Source organism: Bombus fervidus, chromosome 14 (genome assembly GCF_041682495.2).
Source record: "Bombus fervidus isolate BK054 chromosome 14, iyBomFerv1, whole genome shotgun sequence".
In the NCBI taxonomy this organism is placed as follows: domain Eukaryota; kingdom Metazoa; phylum Arthropoda; class Insecta; order Hymenoptera; family Apidae; genus Bombus; species Bombus fervidus.
The window spans coordinates 1,272,939-1,291,024 of NC_091530.1; the positions used below are offsets into that span (position 1 = coordinate 1,272,939).

The following is an 18,086-nucleotide window of genomic DNA, read 5'->3' on the forward strand; positions in this document are numbered from 1 at the left end:
CTAAAATGGCGCACGGAAAGATAGTGCATAGAGCAACTAGTTTTCCATTAAGATAAGAAAGAGCAGTGAAAGGGAAACATATCATATTTAATTAATTTTCAATTTTAATAAATTAATTCTCGTATACATATGTATTTTTTATAACAATATATGTGCACATATGCATGTGACATTTTATTTATTTATTTCATTCTACCAAATTACATGAATTCACTTAGGGCGTTGCAAACCTATTTATATTTATTTTCGGAACACCAATATTTAAGACACACGCACTTTATGTTTTATTTATAAGTTATCTATATTGTACGTAGTTTCAACTGAAGTAAAATTACATAAACTGTTTATACTATCTCTGTTATACTTTGCTTACATTATTTCTAATGTGAAGTATGCATACTTAGACTTGGTGTCACGTTAACTCGTCCTTGACATTTCGAAGAAAACATAGTTTTGAAATTTACTTACAAATACTGATAAAATTGATCAGCTATAATTTTCGTCAAGTATTCACAATGACACCTTTTATTTAATATCCAATTTTCAACAAACAGATGATTCATTTCTGTAAGATTATGTATCACAAATATATATATGTATATAGCAGCATATATATACATATATACATATATATACTGCTATATACATAAATATATATATATATATAAATATATTTGTGACATGTAATCTTATAGAAATGAATCATATATATATACCAAGAAAAAAAATGTTAAAACTACTTGTATTATTTGGCAAAATTGGAAAGGCACATTTGAGAGTATCACCTTTTTGCGATTCAACGACAATAATAATAATAATAATAATACTGTATATTCATACAAACATATAAATTTTCCTCTATTTTCAATTTATGAAATTGATTAACGTGACGACTCGTACAATAAATGATAACAAGCACGAAAAAGAAAAAGTATCGTAAAATATAATTAAATATTTTAACGGAAAAAAATTTCGGAAGAAAAAATTTGAAAGCGGAAAAGGAGGGCGCGCGCATCATGGCGCGTCGCCCTTACAGCTTCCGGTGAAGCCACGTGATCTAGCTAACGGTCGCTGTTGCCCCGAGGCGTCATGGAAAATTCCTATTCCCGAGCAACAACCCTCTCCCCTTCCCTATGTACATACCCCCTGCTCTCCCCCACCCTTTCACAGTCCCCACTATGTCGTTGTCAGGTACTTATGTACATCCCCCACTCTTTTGCAAAATTCTCTTCCCCCACCACTTGCCCAATGGTACCGGATGTGCGGCAACGTCGCAACCGTTAAGTACATAAGGACGAATGGGAGGGGGACGAAGGGGGGTATGAGAAAGAACTGGCAACGTGTACCACATTCAAATCTGGACGGAACCCGGTCGGCCTCTCGGTTCACCTCCGCACAAAACAGCAGAAAACGCGGGCCGCGAGAGAATTGCGTGTACGTGTATAACGAACGAGGCAACCGACTAAACTGTTTAAGATTCTTTTCGTTTTCCTTCCTCGTGCTTATCGGTCGTGTCTCTATGTCTATCTTTCCTCCATTGTCAAGTACAACAACCACAAAATAGATTCGCAACTCATAGAGGTGCATTTCGCGGCGCCCTCGTGCGACGACCCATTCGCTTTCCCCGCTGTAACTGTGGTATATTATATTTCGCGCGCGCGCACACACAGTTTCATGTAAATGTCACGGGAACGTAAGGGTAGCGTATCCGTGTGGCGGAAGTGTTGTTTCGTTCTGTGGAATTATGTGCATGGACATTCAGGTTAACGAGAAGAAGAAGAAGATGAACGACAGGAGCGTCGACGAAGACGTACAAATCGTCGAAGCCCGAATCAACAGAGGTAAGCTTTGAGGTTATGGGTGGCGGCGGTGGTCGCGGTGGCGGCGACAACAGACTCGCGCGTATCGTTTCCCCCTCTCTTTCACCCGATATTCTCCCTTCTCTTTTTCTCTTCCTATCCATCTGTATTCCTCTCTCGTTTAGATTCTCATCTTCTATCCTTGTTTACCTTTCTTGGTTGTGTACTCCTCGCTTGATTTTCTACCATATCCAATCCTCGATACCTTCTCGCTCTGTTATACGGGTTGTACCAGCGCCCAGTGCCTAGAAGGTACACGTCGTGTTTTCTGTTTTCTATGAGCTGCGCCTCGTGCAGACCGGGCGAAACGTGGTTCCCCGATGCGACTACCTGTCAACATCTGCATCTCACGTGTTGACAATATACCGTTGCAACAACGACACATTGAATCTAAATACACGTCTTGTTCTCTTAAAATCTGACGTATACTTTTTACCTTCTATCGCATTCCTTTTCTTGTTCCATACAACGCAACGATTGAAACTCTTTCTTGTTTAAAGATTTTTCAGTCATTTATAAACACTATATGTACCATAGTTATCCTGTTTGTTTGATTGTTTATATAAAACATCTAATGTCTATTAATTTCTATATAACACCAATGTTCGTTTATGTGCACGTGGATACATGTTTGTTGTGAATTGACTTTTAAAAAACATACCAGCGTAATCCTAATTGAGTTTGAACACCAGCGTGTATTATTGTATTTGAATGACATACATACAGACATCAATTGCAAATGCTGGAAAAGAATTCATTAAGATTGTTTATGTTTACCGATTATTGTCTTTGTATTATGGGATTGTATATATAAAAGGAATACATATAGGAAACATTATTGGTGATATATACACGATGCTTGGTGTTTGCAAAAATATGTCTATATCCTGTTAAATATACATACATTGTATTGATTATTACTATTTAATATTTACACGGACGATAAATCGTTAATAACAAGACTTATTTGCAATACGTTTCGATGTATGATCAATAAAAGGATGTTAATTCACATTTCATTTTATCCGCGTGTGCTTGCAGAAGATGACGTCACGGTTTATTTAAAGTAAACGGTAAGATGATCCTGGCAATATCGTAGATATTTTTTTGGGAAGAAAGTGTGTAATGAATACTTAAATTACAGAACTGTATAACTTCCATAAACAAAAAATATTACGAGAAGCTTAAAGCGTGTCGTCTTTTATTAAAAACTTTTTTATATTAATGAAAGATTATATGTAGATATATTCTTTTATGAAAATTTAATTACGGTCAGGTAATAACAAGTCTACATTTATTCATAGATAACTTATTTTTTGAGCTTTGTATGCATCGCGAATAAATTAAGGTTAGGATAAGAAAATAACATACTATTATATTGTGTGACATACATTGTGTACATGGTTATTTTATTATATAAAAATAATATATAGCCTGTTTTCTATCAGTACAATGAAAAAGTAAGTGTAGTCATTCATTATTGAAAACGCTAATAAGAATTTTTGCTTCCTGTTTTACAACTATTTTCCTAAAAGTAACTATAATATTACCATAATATTAGTGCCATAATATTACATATAAATATAACATAATGTATATTACTACCAGTATCGATGTTTAATTCCGTTATTATTAAGTAAAGAAATAACTGAAATAAAAAGATGGGAAAGCAAAGAAAATTAATCAACCGTAGATAAAAAAAAAAAGATGTGGAAATTGCCTTTGAGATTATTATAGATTATGTCCTTTTTATATGTGAAGTATTCCAAAAGTTTTTTGGCGCCACAAACAAAGCGTGATGAAAAATAAACATTATTGATGTCAGTTATTAGTTGGAAGACAGATCTATCTATCACTAAAAACATTTTTTCAATAATGCTTTTTTATTAGTTTTTCTAAATGATACATATAAACTTCCATTTACCCTCTTGCAATTGAACTAATGTCATCAGTGAGATTTTACAAATTATCAATATTAATAAATGTCCTTGCATAATAGTAACAAATTTCACAATTAAATTAAAACGAATCGCAAGTTATATGATTATCCTATTTGATAAAAAATTGTGAAATCGTAAAAGAGACGTTTATAACGAACAACATATGAATTCACTACTATTATTAGTTCGTAAATTATTATGCAAGGGACCCCTGGATTTTGTTGTACTTTCAAAGTAATTTCGTTCATCTTTATCCCGTAATTTTGAGTACTTTAGCAAAATATATTTTTTAATAGAAGTTTAATATGTATATGCAAAGTTTAATATATATATATATATTTTTTTCTGAGTAATGGAATAATCAAATTTTTAAAATTCAAAAAGCACTATTATATATTACAGTGAAAACAAATAATAATTTATTTAAAGTTACGATTTATTTAGATCTAGTGAAGTTGTAATTGCTTAATATGGAATAAGATTATTAAGAATTTTCCTTATTATAATTGGTAAAATTATAGATGATAAAACGCATATACATATTACATACTCTAGTGTCCGTTCTAGTTGATTTACATTTGTGCGCCTCGTGTAACGTGGAGCTGATCTCACTCCTCCGACTGTCCGCCCGTTTGCTTCGCCGGCACATATATGCAAAGGCAGCTATATACACTGTACATACGAGAGCGAGAGCTGGGCGGGAAATATGTGCAGACGCAGTATATAATGTATCCGCCTCTATGTACTACATAAGAGCTAAAGAATGATGTAACAAAGAGGCAGTTTCACGAAGTTTGCCGAGCATTCCCGAAGCGGCGCGGCTTCGTACAAGTCGCATGCGTGCTTGTGTATCATGAAAACACACACCACGATGCTTGTCAGCTGCTGCAAGTGCACGCCGCCATATGCAATTCTACTGAGTTGCGCAAAAAATTACATTTAGAAAAATGATAGAGCATATTTAGATGGTCCTCTTTCATTATTGCGAATATATCGAATATTCGTTCTCCCCACTCTTCGAATCATCCTTGTTTTTCTCATCACAGAACACTAAAGCGATGGTAACCTCGTCCCATACGTCTTATCACGATTAATGCTATCGTATTTAATTGTGTCTCTCTGTACTACATTTCATCGCGTTATGTAATATTTGCTCTTTTGATTTCATAATTGAACAAAATGAATGATATACGTTGCTATTGGGAAGAAGAAGGAAATTGTAAGAGAAAGATAGTGAACGTTAGAAAGAAAGAAGGACAATGCAGTTATGGCAAAGAGAATGGATAGATCGGTACAGGGCACATCCTGTTCAACGCCATATTGTTCTTCAGTAATCTCTTCCCCCTCCACTTCCACTGCCTCCCCTCCCCGCAAACTGTGCCTTCACTTGGCATAGCAACAGCAGCAATAGAGGGCTGCTATAAATAGATTGTTATGACCTTCCAGTGTTGCCAAAACGACTGGCCCAGCGTATGCCATAGAAGAAATCGGGCCAATCAAGGCCGCGACGGCCATTTTGTAACGGCAACGTTGCACGGTTGTATAGATTAACATCTTTGTTACTCCTGTTATATATATAATTATTTATAGAAAAACACAATCGAAATAAAAGAGTAACAAACATATAAATATTTTAATTACAACGTATATAGTTACGATTTTTTTAATATTCTTTATTTTAGTTTTAGTTGTTTAATCTATGCACGAAAGCTAACGATTTTTTGTTTTGTATCTTAATAAAGACGTATCTTTATTCGCAAACATGCTCATACGATGCTGATAAATACAACTTTGTTCATCTTTTTGTTTTTATATGTTTCTTTAAGTATCGATCAAGCGACGTTGCTTTTCCCCGCATACATCTATGTATTAGTATGTACGACTGAAAAGTGAAAAAAGGGAGACCGAGTGGGCGTGCCTGCAGCGAGAACCGGCAACGTTGCAGCCGTAAATCATGATTAAAATAATAAGTATAATACATATGTAGTACATAGGAGGCTGTCGAGTGTATGTATGTAAGGCTGCGCAGAGGCACAAACAGCGATGTATGTCTGGCAACGTTCTGCGCAGCTTCAGTTCCCCCACCTTTGTTATTTAACCCCCACCATCACGCAGAATCCCACGGGTAAGTTCCAGGAATGGCGGTGGGGGTGAAACGCGGGCGTTAGAGGAGGGAAGGGCACCTGAAACCACGACTATATACCGCCGCGTGCGTTTACCAATCTTGGCACTTTGCCTGAAAGAGCATATCGACCGTGCAACGTTGTCACATCGTCTGCGCGATCTTACGCGCTGGCCCTGGCCACTCTTTGAGCGGTATGTACCTAGCTGCTGCAGCCGATCCCTGACACACGATGCGAAATTCGATTGAGGATATGGTTCACCTATTTATAAGATTCAGTGATGTATCTAGTATAAAATTTCATAATTTCCTGAACTTCTTGAAATAAGTGAAGTGAGAAGTACAACCAAGTGATAATGATACTACACTGGAGATTAAAAAGCAGTTGAAAATGTTGATCACGATTTCGCTGATTTCTAAGAGTTATGCAGAAAAGAATTTTGAATTAATGAAGCATATATGGATTTATAGATAAAATTTAATTAAATACTACGTGATATTGCTATGGTTTTAATAAAAATAAGAAGTTTGAATGACCTATTTGTTTGTAAACATCTAAAAAATCGAATTTTGCTGTATGTATATTTCATTATAACCGTTGTGCAGTTTTACATATTAATAATATATATTTGTTATATATATTATTGCCGGAATGTAATTAAAATCTCAATTTATAAAACGCCATAATATAAAGGGAACAATAAATATTTCTTAGTTGGAAATATGAGTGATGAATATAACACGTGATAAGCATGCGTATTAACATAGCGTATAAAGAGTTTTTAAATTTTATTTTCCAATTTCAGGTATTTAAATACTTATTTACTACGAAATTTGAAAACTGAAGTGATCTTACGCATTTTATTTATGTTTTTTTATTTATATAGCACAAAATTATACCTTATGTGTAAATTGTATAATCACGATTTAAACAACCGTAAATACTGGAATAATTTCTACCGCCTTCGAAATTTTATTATCTTTGGGAGAGAAAGTTAAGTACATCCTTCACTTGTCACTGATCGGCTTCGACTAAAGACTGCTGCCAGGCAACGGTCTTATATACCTCTCGTATCGGACACCGAAGTATAGTAATTAGTATAAACAGAACGTACCTTCTATCTTATAAAGCATTCATTTCTTGTAAGTTAAGCGACATTTCTTCGTAGCGAATGAATTATTATTAGAATTAAATGTAATTTAAGGATTTTGTTGCAATATTATTAATTTTTAAGTTATTTATATTTACCGTTATGTTTATTTAAATTATCGGCGCATGCGCAACATGTATCTATTTTATGTCTGAAAATAAAATTCAACATAATTAATAATATTGAGTGCGACGGATAGATGGCGACAGTTATTGGGAAGATTACCGATCCCTTTTTACTCAGAACAATAGAAATCTTTGTATACTTTACACAATTTTAATCCAAATTGTCAATTAATTAAATACAAAATATAGACAAATTATATTATAATAGGTTAATATTCTGAATTGTGTGTTTTTTTAGGAACTTTCTTAAAGAAATTATTGTCATTTGTTTTTCAAGTAATACATATACTTTCAAGTATGTTGTGTATATATGTTTTGAAGTGATGTATATATACAACTCAGTGTTTTATCGAACACTCGATAAAATTCATTGTATTTTGTGCTTTCACATTTCGCGTAGTAAAATACAATACAGATTTACGAAGTTGTCGTTTAAAAATACCGCAGTGATATAAAATTGGGGTATCTGAAAGAATTATCGATGGACATTAGGGAGTGCAACAGTAACGTCAGATTCCTAAAAATGGAAAGTTAAAGCCAACGGGTGGTGATACGTCGCGGAGGACGATACTGGCACATACCTAACGGAGTACAGTCAGCGTGGAAAACTAAGCGTGCCTCTCTAGTCCGTAAGGATTGGCGGTCGGCTAGACCGCGGAATGCCTAGTGTCCCGTGCAACTGCAGGCAGACAGCTCGATGCTACGGCATGGCCTACTGGGCGGCCTGAAATCGCAGTTTTACAGAGGCGAAGTCCGTGTAAAATGGCGCTACCCTCGATCGAGAGCTCCTTAATCAACGGCAAAGCTTCGCCGTGGTCCAGAGGTACGCCCGTGTTACGAACAGCATGTACATAGTCAGTGTGAACGATACCACCGTCTACGTACGTTTATCTACCCTCGAAATGTATCCCTCGAGAGTCGAGTCGGAAACTCTTTCGCGCCACCTGCTATAATAATTGCAATCGACAGAGGCAAAGTGAAAACGTCGTCGAGGGAAAGCGTGAAAACTTCGAAGCCGAGAGAGTCGAAACAGAGGAGGAGGATAGAACTTTTCCTCTGTCTGAGCCTGTTTCTCGTCTCGTCGTGTAACATGGTCGTGTGTCGTCCCATCGACAGTGCACATCAGTAGACGCACCGCGTATAACCTCTTCGCTGGTTTACAACTCATCCAACCGATATGTGATTTCGACTCGGCTAGAAAGCATCGTTGATCGTCAAGGATGAGGAACGATATTACAGACATGCATACGGTGAATGCTGATAGCAGCACGGACGCCATATGGCTCGAGAAAAGGAGTCCGTTGCAGACGGCACCCGATCAAGTGTCACTCAGTACGTTTTCAAATGCATCTTTCCATCATTAACGAAAGATGCGTTGTGTCTTTGTAAATCCTAGTGTGGTGAATTTTTCTCGTATCTTAATGTACACGTGCGCGTACTCTTGATTAGCCCCTTGTTTTCGTTTGATAATCGATGTCGGTTGAAAAGAGCGCGAGGGTATTTTTTCCGTCGATTTCAAAGAAAAGAAACGTTTTAATTTTTTGCAGAAGGTAATTTATGGTTGTTTTATTCAAATGTCGATGTAAATGACAAGGGATTCAAATCGATTAAACAATGAATAATCAATTAACACATGTCACGTGTACAGTGTACAGTGTTTTGAAGTGTCTGACGTTTTACAAAACTGCGAGTGCGCAACTACAGTTTCGAATTTGTGAATTCTCGGAAAATACGGTTTCTAATCCAACATTAGACAATTTTGCAGTCCTGTGTACATTACAAATCTTAGATATATGCATATGTCACGCAAATTGCTAGTACCAATCTTGTGCTGTGTTATTATATTCGTCTTTTGCAATTTAGTTGAATTATAACGTTTAATTGAAAATGAATTATTACGAAAATGTTTCTATGCTTATTTTCTTTGTCTATGTTTTGTATGAAAGGAGAAACAATTAAAATTTGTATAAGAAAAATGAATAGTTGTCATTCATATTCATAAACTTAAATTAAATATCGATGATTACAGTGCAAAAATAACTTCGATTGTGTCTTGCGCGTAGGTCTTGAACACGTGTATGCTTTCGTACAAATTAACAGCACCAAATTTCGTATAATACGAAATATTTCTTTACGTAGAAACAAACTTTATAAATCTTGTTTAAGACGGATAAAATTGACAATTTAGTGGGTTATTATTTTTGTGGGAGTTCGTTCCGCAGAATAATCAAAGATAATTGCTTGAATTCATTACTGATCATATATCGTAATCGTTTGTGGTATACGATAAATGTATTTTCCCGCGCTCTTCTCTATCGATCGTCGTCTGTAATTTTTATACACAATCATCTAAAACGATAAAAAATAATTAATTTTTTAATTATTTTGATTTCTATAGAATATGAATTCATAATGGTTATTTATTGTTATTTAATTCATTAAAACTTGATAATATACTGACATTATGTGTTTCAGTTATAGTCTAGTATTTATAACGAATATAAGTTATTGTAATAGTTAAGTGGGCTTTGTTATTGTAAATAATGAGTTATACGTATAAGATTAAAATATAATTGGTACTGTTTAGTAATTTGGATTAAGTTGTTTAATTTTTAAGTATTTCATTTTAGTTTGTATTCTATGAGCATTTTTCGTGATGAAAATTATTAATATAAATGTAGAATACACATTCAAATTAAATATTGGGATTAAGTAATGTAACTTAAACTACTATGGTTACCTATGGGTACCACTTAAGCGTTAAATAACAAATCATTTGAGCAAAATAAGAGCTAGAGCTCAATATTCTTTAAAAAATTTGTACCACATAAACGTATATATCATATTCTCTATTTTGTAATTATCAAAAATAATATGAGTATATTATATATTTTCCAGCTTTTGATAAAGTCGCAGTTAAGCAAGAACTTCCCGATGAGGCGGAGATCCGAGAACTGGCAGCCAAAATGGTGGAAGCAAACAAGGCGAAAATGGTCACAGGAGTACCAGGGGCCTCACCACAACAAAGGCCCCCACAATGTCTCCTTCCACAATCAAATCTTCCTGGTATCCTGGGATACTTGAACAAACGACCAGCGGATTCGTCAACTGCCGTATCAACGAAACCTCCTACGACGGAAGGCAAAGTACCGCCTGATGATGAAAGCCAAAGAGGCAGATTCGGATGGACCAGTTTCGACGATTGTCACATACCCTATATATTTCGCTCTGGTGAAAAGTATTGTGCTGTACGAATTTTAGAATCTAAGTTGCTGAACAAGTACCTGAGTTACCTGCACTCGGATATCTACAGTTGTACGTGTATAAGGAGTTACTATATAACGGAAGCGGAGAGTAAGTTGTTCACCGATATAAACGTGAAACACTGCGAGAATCAGTTTGGAAGAGATCCATTCACGTGTAAAGACTTAGTGGTTCGACTATCGGACGCAAAGGAGTTTTATACATTTTTGGACGTGTGTTACACGAAATTAACGGCCGGGACGAATCCAAACGTGTCAAATGGGCAAAAGGCTGATAAATGTGGATTCATTCGGATAAATAAGGAATCCGTTGTTCCTTACACGGTGAAGGACGGCCTTCAATACGTCCCTCTCTTTTATTTCGAGGGCGAGACCGAGAATCTCAAGTTGAAAGCGGAAAAGCTCGAGGGTTGGGACTTATCGTATTTAAAGTTTTGTTGCAAAGTACAGGGTATTCGTAATGAACTGTTTGCCAGTGAGACATGTTCAGTGATTAGTTTGAATGACATTAAAAGTTATTTTCCGCCCGGCACGGGGTTCGAAGATTATTGGCCGACGAAAGTGATGGATTCTCAGTTGTTAGTGAATAGCAAAGGTGGTGGTAGCGGTGGCGGCTGGACCAAACAACCCACACCGCCAGCCACCAAACCAGTTCCCGTGCAAAATAGTGCGAATAAAGCGACTGTTAACGCACGTGCTGCCCCTATGCATAACATGCTACCACGTGGATCTGTCGCAAACACATCGCAAGTGCAGCAACGAGTCAGTCAACCTAGACCCGTTGCGACCACCCATCCAGCGCATTCTTCGCCAACAGCACTACCTTCAGGCAGGTCGAATATCGTCACACAACCGATGTTGAACACGGTGCAAAGTGTTAATGGCTGGACAGGCCTCGTCGGTGGTCAACCCACCTTTCAAACGGCGGCGCTTGTTTCTCAACCTAGTTCTATTGTACGAATGCCTTCGTCCCTAAACATACACAATGTAAGTCGCTCTCTACAATATTTCCGCTTTTATATAATTCAGTGAAATGTGTCCAGTTGTTTAAAAATTTCTTTTTGAAAAAGTTGAAAATCCAGCAAGGGTCAATGTTGTGTTAGTATATACATATATATGTCGGCGATGAAAGGACAACGGGGCCCCCCGTTGCAATCACTCGGAAAAACCCGAATGCTGTAGCAATTAGGAAACAACCCAAACACAGTTATTCGAAACTTGAGACAATGAGCTTAGGCTCGAGGCGACGACCGATCGCCGGACGTAGCCACGGTCACGGGATGAACGTTCCACCTAACAGAGACGTAGAATTGTATAGCTCGCCTTTAATGAATCGGCTGTACCGATACTTGACAATAAACATCCTAACGGCCCGTAGCTCGCCACATACGGATGGTTGCCAGAGGTTGATGCATCATTCACAGTATGTTCAGGTAGTCCGAGGAGCCGCTGTAAATCTTAAGATTTAGTTAACTAATGTCCTTTAGATTAGCAGGCGGCCTTTGTTCTATCAACCCGTATACCTGTCGCCCGTTATGGGAGGTTTTCTCCGACGGATCCGACGACCTGGTGCCCGTAGGCACACCCCATCATAGTTTGGGTCGGCAGCGTCGTCGTGACGGAAAGTCATTCTCTTGCTTGCAGTCTCATTAGCCAGAGATCTGGTGTGTCGGTACGATCGGTGAAGAATGAATCGAGCGATCAGAGTATCACGAGGAGTGAGTCGAGTCCGACTTAGACTTTGAAGCAAAATATATCCGTTATCCTGTGGACCGTGGATTCGTTATATCGAATCTAAGATCATTGTCATTAGTGTCTAGTTACCGTAGCCACTTGTCGATGAACGATGAACAACCCAGGCGCAGATTCATTACACGCCCCAAATCCAAGTCCTAACGCTAACCCGACATATATATATATATATAAAATTATATTTTAGCAAACAAAGACAAATTGAAATAATATACTAATGAGTTTTTCATTGATAATAATTCAAGATATTTTATTATAGCAAATATCTACAGCACCAAAAAATTATTCGCAACAATCTAGTAGGAGTAGAGGGGGTGGAGGTAGTGCAGCAGCTCAGTACCCTGGAGTTTATCCAGTTACAACTATGCAGAATGTTGTTCAAGCCCAACCACCCCCTCTTGTCAGAGCAACAGTTCACTCCAATCAACCTAATCTTGGGTAAGCGATAAAAAGTTTTCTTAAAAGTCTTCTTTATTCTTCTTTGTTTCTTAATATACAATATCTATGTATATGTTTTTTAAAATGAAGCTTTAGAATATTCAAAGCAACTTTTCATTTTTAATATTAAGCATTCTCTCTTCTTACACAGCATTATCAATATTTTGTGCTTGCTTCCAATTTAGTGATTGAAAACAGTAAATTATATATTAGATGTGAGTTTTTATTGTTAAAAAGCACGTTATGGAATATTTTTCTCAAATCTATTTAAATAACAAATCATATACATATGTTAAATATCGTTTCCCTTTTGACAATTAATTACAATTTATCTTTCTTGATGTGTTGCTCAAATTCAAGGTGAAATTAATCATTAATTCAATACAACTTCGTTCGTGTAGTAGTTACGTTGGTGTAAAAATGTTTATTATATTTATTACTCACACTGTATATAGTTTATCAATGCATATTAAAAGTTCATAATAGCTTTATTTGAAAATTGATCTTAATATGATGTATACTAGAATAAAATGAGCATGCAGTGTCGAATTTTAGGGAACCACTTATTTATTTGAAGTATATAATTATACTATTTGCAAAAATGTTATTATTTATTATCTGGAAAACCTGCACTATAGCTTTTTGCATTTGTACATACAACGTATGATTTTTTTGTATAGTTATCCAACCTATGGGAAGGATGACTGGTGAGTCCCTGTAAAATGTACTATAGTCATGATTACTACACAAAAGTAAGATAGCATGCACAAGAACATTATAATTAACAAATTTTTGATTTATATAAATCTGCAATAACTACATATTGCCTGTGTTGCCTCTTCAAACAGTACTTATATTCTTTCTAATGTTTTTATTTCTTTTATTTACTATACACATATATCTACTTTATATTTTCCTAGATATACTTTTATTTTCGTTTCTTTGTAAATCATATTATTGTCAACCTTTTTTCATAGAAATGCTATTAAATGAGATATTGATATATGTGAAAAATGTGAATAACTTGTATTTATTATTATTATTATTTATATACATATATGACTGATTTCTACATTTTCTTTGTTCATTATTTTAAATAATGAACTATGTTAATTTTTTATTTTAGTTATTTATTTGTTGTTTAAAATATTAGTTAATGAAATATTGAAATTTGTATAATATATAAAATACTCCTGATGCTATTATACATTTAAGCATAAATATAGTAAATCAATATATACATTTTGTAGGGAATCTGATTACAATGATTAATATCTCATGTACATATTTCTCTATTTATATTCTTTTAAACTAGTATACACTTTTAAGTTTCCCAAACTATTCAACAATGTGTAGATTTTCTGTACAATATTGTATCTTACATAAACATTTTGTAACTTTATTAAGTACTGTAGTTCGTGTAAATTACATAATTATAGTTGATCATATATATTTCCTAATTTGTATGTTCCTTAAGATTTATCATAGAATGTTTCCATTTTAGGGTTACATCGACATATACTACGCCTACTTTAGGTGTACCAAATGCTGTTACAGCAAGTACATACCCTCAAATGCTAGGTTTAAGCGAACAAGTACAAGCTCTGATGCCGTCACCTACTCAGGTATCTACGCTATTACACCCACAAAGGCATACACCATCCGTACATAACACATCTCATGCGAAATATCCACCACCATTAATACCAGTTAATGGTAGTAATAATAGTTCCAGGTATGACATTATTTACTTTATTATATTATCATATTATTATATTTAAATTTTTAATAGGAACTAAACTACTTTAAAGGGAATAAATAAATACTTTATTATTGTATTGAAGTATTTATTTCTAGGGATTCAAGAGGCAGAAAGCCATTGATCCCAATATCAGAAACACATATATCAACCTGTCAAGTTCAACCTTATCAAATTCAGAAAGCACTTGTAGAAGACAAAATGGTACCTTGTATTAATTTCAAGCCATATATATATTCTGAATTACTGATGACGCTTCCTGACTTTGTCGCTCAGTATTTTCCTATCTGTGACATTAATAGCTGTCGGCAAGTCCTAACAGATGTCTTGCATATAGACTTATATCAAGGAAATAGGTAAAAAGTACTATTTTTTGCATATGTCTATACACAATGCTCTTAACTTTGTAAATAGTAAGAATTTTGCAATTATATCCCTTTTTATTTATCTTAAAATATTTTATAGGAATGTACATTTACTTCACATTATGACTGATGTAAATAACTTTTAATTTAAGATACTTTCTTTTAAAGGCTACAAATGAAAATGTTAATGGAAGCAGGGAAGTGTTCATCTTTAAACGAAGAACTACCATTAATACAAGTAAAAAGTATAATGAAATACATGCCTCAATTGAAATATATGTTTAATAGAGGTGGTGAGATGGTAATGCCTGCACCTGCACATTCTTCTGAGGAACACCCTGCCAAAAAACGTCAACGCACCAGCTAGGACTGGCTACAGCCTTACTGGCCTACTTATGATTACTATCATTCGGCATTTTAAAAAAAGCCGTTTTCTTTACTCTAATGTAACAAATCAGCATTATTATATGCCCTGAGAAAACGTAAACCAGATTATTCTGTATTGACGTTATGTGCCAGAAAGAGTGCACGCAAATGAAGATTACCTTTTAAAATACAAGGAATCTGTGACATACTGTGAGCTACTTCTTTCTCCAAAGTGTATTTATCGACGAAAGAATACTTGTAAATAAAACTGAGATGTATAAAACTAGTGTTGCACAGTTGGCAGTTTAGATATGCTTTTATATATTAAGATTATTAATACTTTTCTTTAAGATTTTTCGTTTACAACTGGAAGTTGTCGAACGAACAATATAAATACTGTGACTATCATACACACACAAGACCATTCCTTTCTTCTTTGTTTGTCCTCATTTTATTTTTCTACCTCTACTATAAAGTATCTTACGTATAGTATTTCTTTATAAATAAAATGAAAGTTTTAATATTAATGTGATTCGGAGAAAGAAAGTGCCGCCATGCGATAACTCATTAACAGATGCGAAATGCAAGAAGGAGGTTGTTTGAACTTGCTTATATTGCACGTTGAACGGATATCAAAAAGATTTGGCATTTGTATATTTAAAGAGACGGAGGTAATGCTTCTTCAAGTTCCTAGTTATTACTAATATGTATCCTGATAATTGCTGAAAAATAATTTAAAACTGTTACTAATTCACAACAATGGTTTAACATAAATTGTGACATAAGTTTAGTGAATCTTACTAGAGAAAAAGTATTCTAAGTTTTGAATCTTGGAAAACTCTATTTTCTAAAATTCACTTATCAGAGACACCGTACACAGTGATGCAAATCATTTTGTTCAAGTATTATCTGTGTAAATATCTAAGTCAATAAAAAGAAATGCAATTTAGAATATCATTAAAAATATGACACATATTAACAGTTGGTGAGATATCTACTACCAGTGTTTGTGAAGGCTTCATAACTATTTCAAATGTGAATACAATCGTTTAAAGCATGTAATTGGCTTCTTTTATTTTTTATAAAATGAACAAAATAATTATTAATTATGTAGAAAGTTATGTAAAAAAAATACAAATTTATATTAAGTAAAGCATAAATTGTCTTATTTTTTGTATTAGTCAATTTCATGATTATTATTTATTAAAACATATTTCATAAAGCGAACATAAATTATTAATATATATATATATGTATATATATATTAATTAAATTAATTAAATACTATATATATATATTAATAATTATATATATAATATATTTTATATATGTATATGTATATAAAACATTTATTTATATGAAAACAAGTATCGCAGAAAAAAAGTTTAGAAAACTTACAAATTGTTAAACGTATAAAGCCACCTGAGATGGTCTTCCGCTTTAAAAATAATGTAGGTACGGAAGTAACATTATTTGAAATAATTATGTAGTATAATTTCCGTTTACGTGCATGTTTTTTAATTCGTTTAATTAAATGGAAGGTAACTAAGAAAAACGAATTTGGGTATAAGTACGCTGATCCTGACTTTGAAAAAAAGAGGCTTAAATTAATATTATTGACTGATTAACTTTCACATTCGCTTCTACTATTACATGAAACAGAAAAAGCTATGTATATGCAAAGAAAGAAACATGTGTATATATATGTATATGTATGAAAATAATTCTAGTGATAAATTAATGTTGACCATTATGGATTCTCATATAATAAAAAAGGCTTAGGCATCCTGTTACGGTGGAAATGGTATATTTTGTTATTTATAAATTACACTTAGTCATATCACGACTTCAAAGATTCTATTGCCATTAAAAAGACTATGTACCACGGACTGGTGTCTACTCTTTTCTAATGTTAACGAAAGAAATGATAAAAAAAAATAACCCAAGAAATTCATACACGAAAAGCATTCAGTGAAAAACGTCTGTACAATATGTAAAGTAATATATTTATTATTTACGTTTTATGACATGTCGGATTTTGATTTTTGTACTTTCGTAAGAAAAAAGAACTTATTGTTAGAAAGAGAAAAGGAAATACAATTGCAATTAGTATCATTTTAGCTCGTTTTAATTTTAAGCGCGTGCAACATTGTAGATACTTTATTTAATAAATTAAGTACAATATGAACAATGTTTCTTGTACTAATATGTTTGTGTTATATTGAGCGCTGTTATAAATAACTATTAATTATTTCTTATGTATGTATATAACTACGTGAGAACAAAAATATTATTATAAAAAGATGTATGCCACTGAAGAGAATACGAATACAAACTGGTAAATAAATATCCAAGTTGGAAGAATTTCTTGAATTATTTTAATAATTGCTTCATGTTGTTCCATGAAGTACATAGAATGTAGTATACACTATATTCTGAAATTAAAATAAAAAGAAGGAAGAAATTTGTGGGCCCAGTCAAAAAATTAGAACTTAATTATTTTTAGTATGTTAGATTAGAGCATTTATTTGTTAACATGTTAACATGCGTGTATTATACTTTATCACACTATCATCTGTACATATAGATCATAAGAACTGGACATACTAGACATTTCAAATAAATTCATGATATAATTAACGAGTGTTGGTTATTTTATGTTAAAGATAAATACATTATATTGACTAAAAGTAAGATTACACTTGAGTCAATCAGAAGTTGCATTGATAAAATGAAATGAATAAAATGAAAAACAGAAGAAGGTAACGATGTTACAAATACTATTTTTTAAACTTATTTTAGAATTTAGTATCGTTTATGTTATTTTCTCTGCAATAAATGAACTTGTGGAAATAAATTATTTGTTTCTTAAAAATTGAATATTAATCATGTATTCATGTAATAAAATTGTGGAATTGATAAAAAGTGGAGTTGATCATTTTAACT

General features: G+C 33.7%; 1 protein-coding gene across 6 annotated transcripts; it reads left to right on the forward strand.

Moving 5' to 3' along the window:
* Window positions 1-977: 977 nt before the first annotated feature.
* LOC139994460 (uncharacterized) lies at window positions 978-17,780 on the forward strand. 6 transcript variants are annotated; one of them, XM_072017114.1, is made up of 7 exons: window positions 978-1,841; window positions 10,096-11,447; window positions 12,472-12,650; window positions 13,331-13,357; window positions 14,155-14,385; window positions 14,508-14,765; window positions 14,943-17,780. In XM_072017114.1, the coding sequence occupies exons 1-7, from the start codon at window positions 1,745-1,747 to the stop codon at window positions 15,139-15,141; spliced, it is 2,343 nt and encodes a 780-aa protein (XP_071873215.1). In that variant the 5' UTR covers window positions 978-1,744; the 3' UTR covers window positions 15,142-17,780. The 6 variants fall into 6 exon arrangements, with proteins under 6 accessions (XP_071873215.1, XP_071873219.1, XP_071873217.1 ...); XM_072017118.1 differs by lacking the exon at window positions 978-1,841 and adding an exon at window positions 4,173-6,115; XM_072017116.1 differs by lacking the exon at window positions 978-1,841 and adding an exon at window positions 7,532-8,020.
* Window positions 17,781-18,086: the final 306 nt, after the last annotated feature.

Coding starts and splice junctions, on each gene's coding strand:
- LOC139994460 (XM_072017113.1), top strand. CDS start 8,418: ATGAGGAACGATATTACAGACATGCATACGGTGAATGCTGATAGCAGC. Junction 11,448..12,471: donor CGTCCCTAAACATACACAAT/GTAAGTCGCTCT, acceptor ATTTTATTATAG/CAAATATCTACAGCACCAAA. Junction 13,358..14,154: donor ACCTATGGGAAGGATGACTG/GTGAGTCCCTGT, acceptor TTTCCATTTTAG/GGTTACATCGACATATACTA.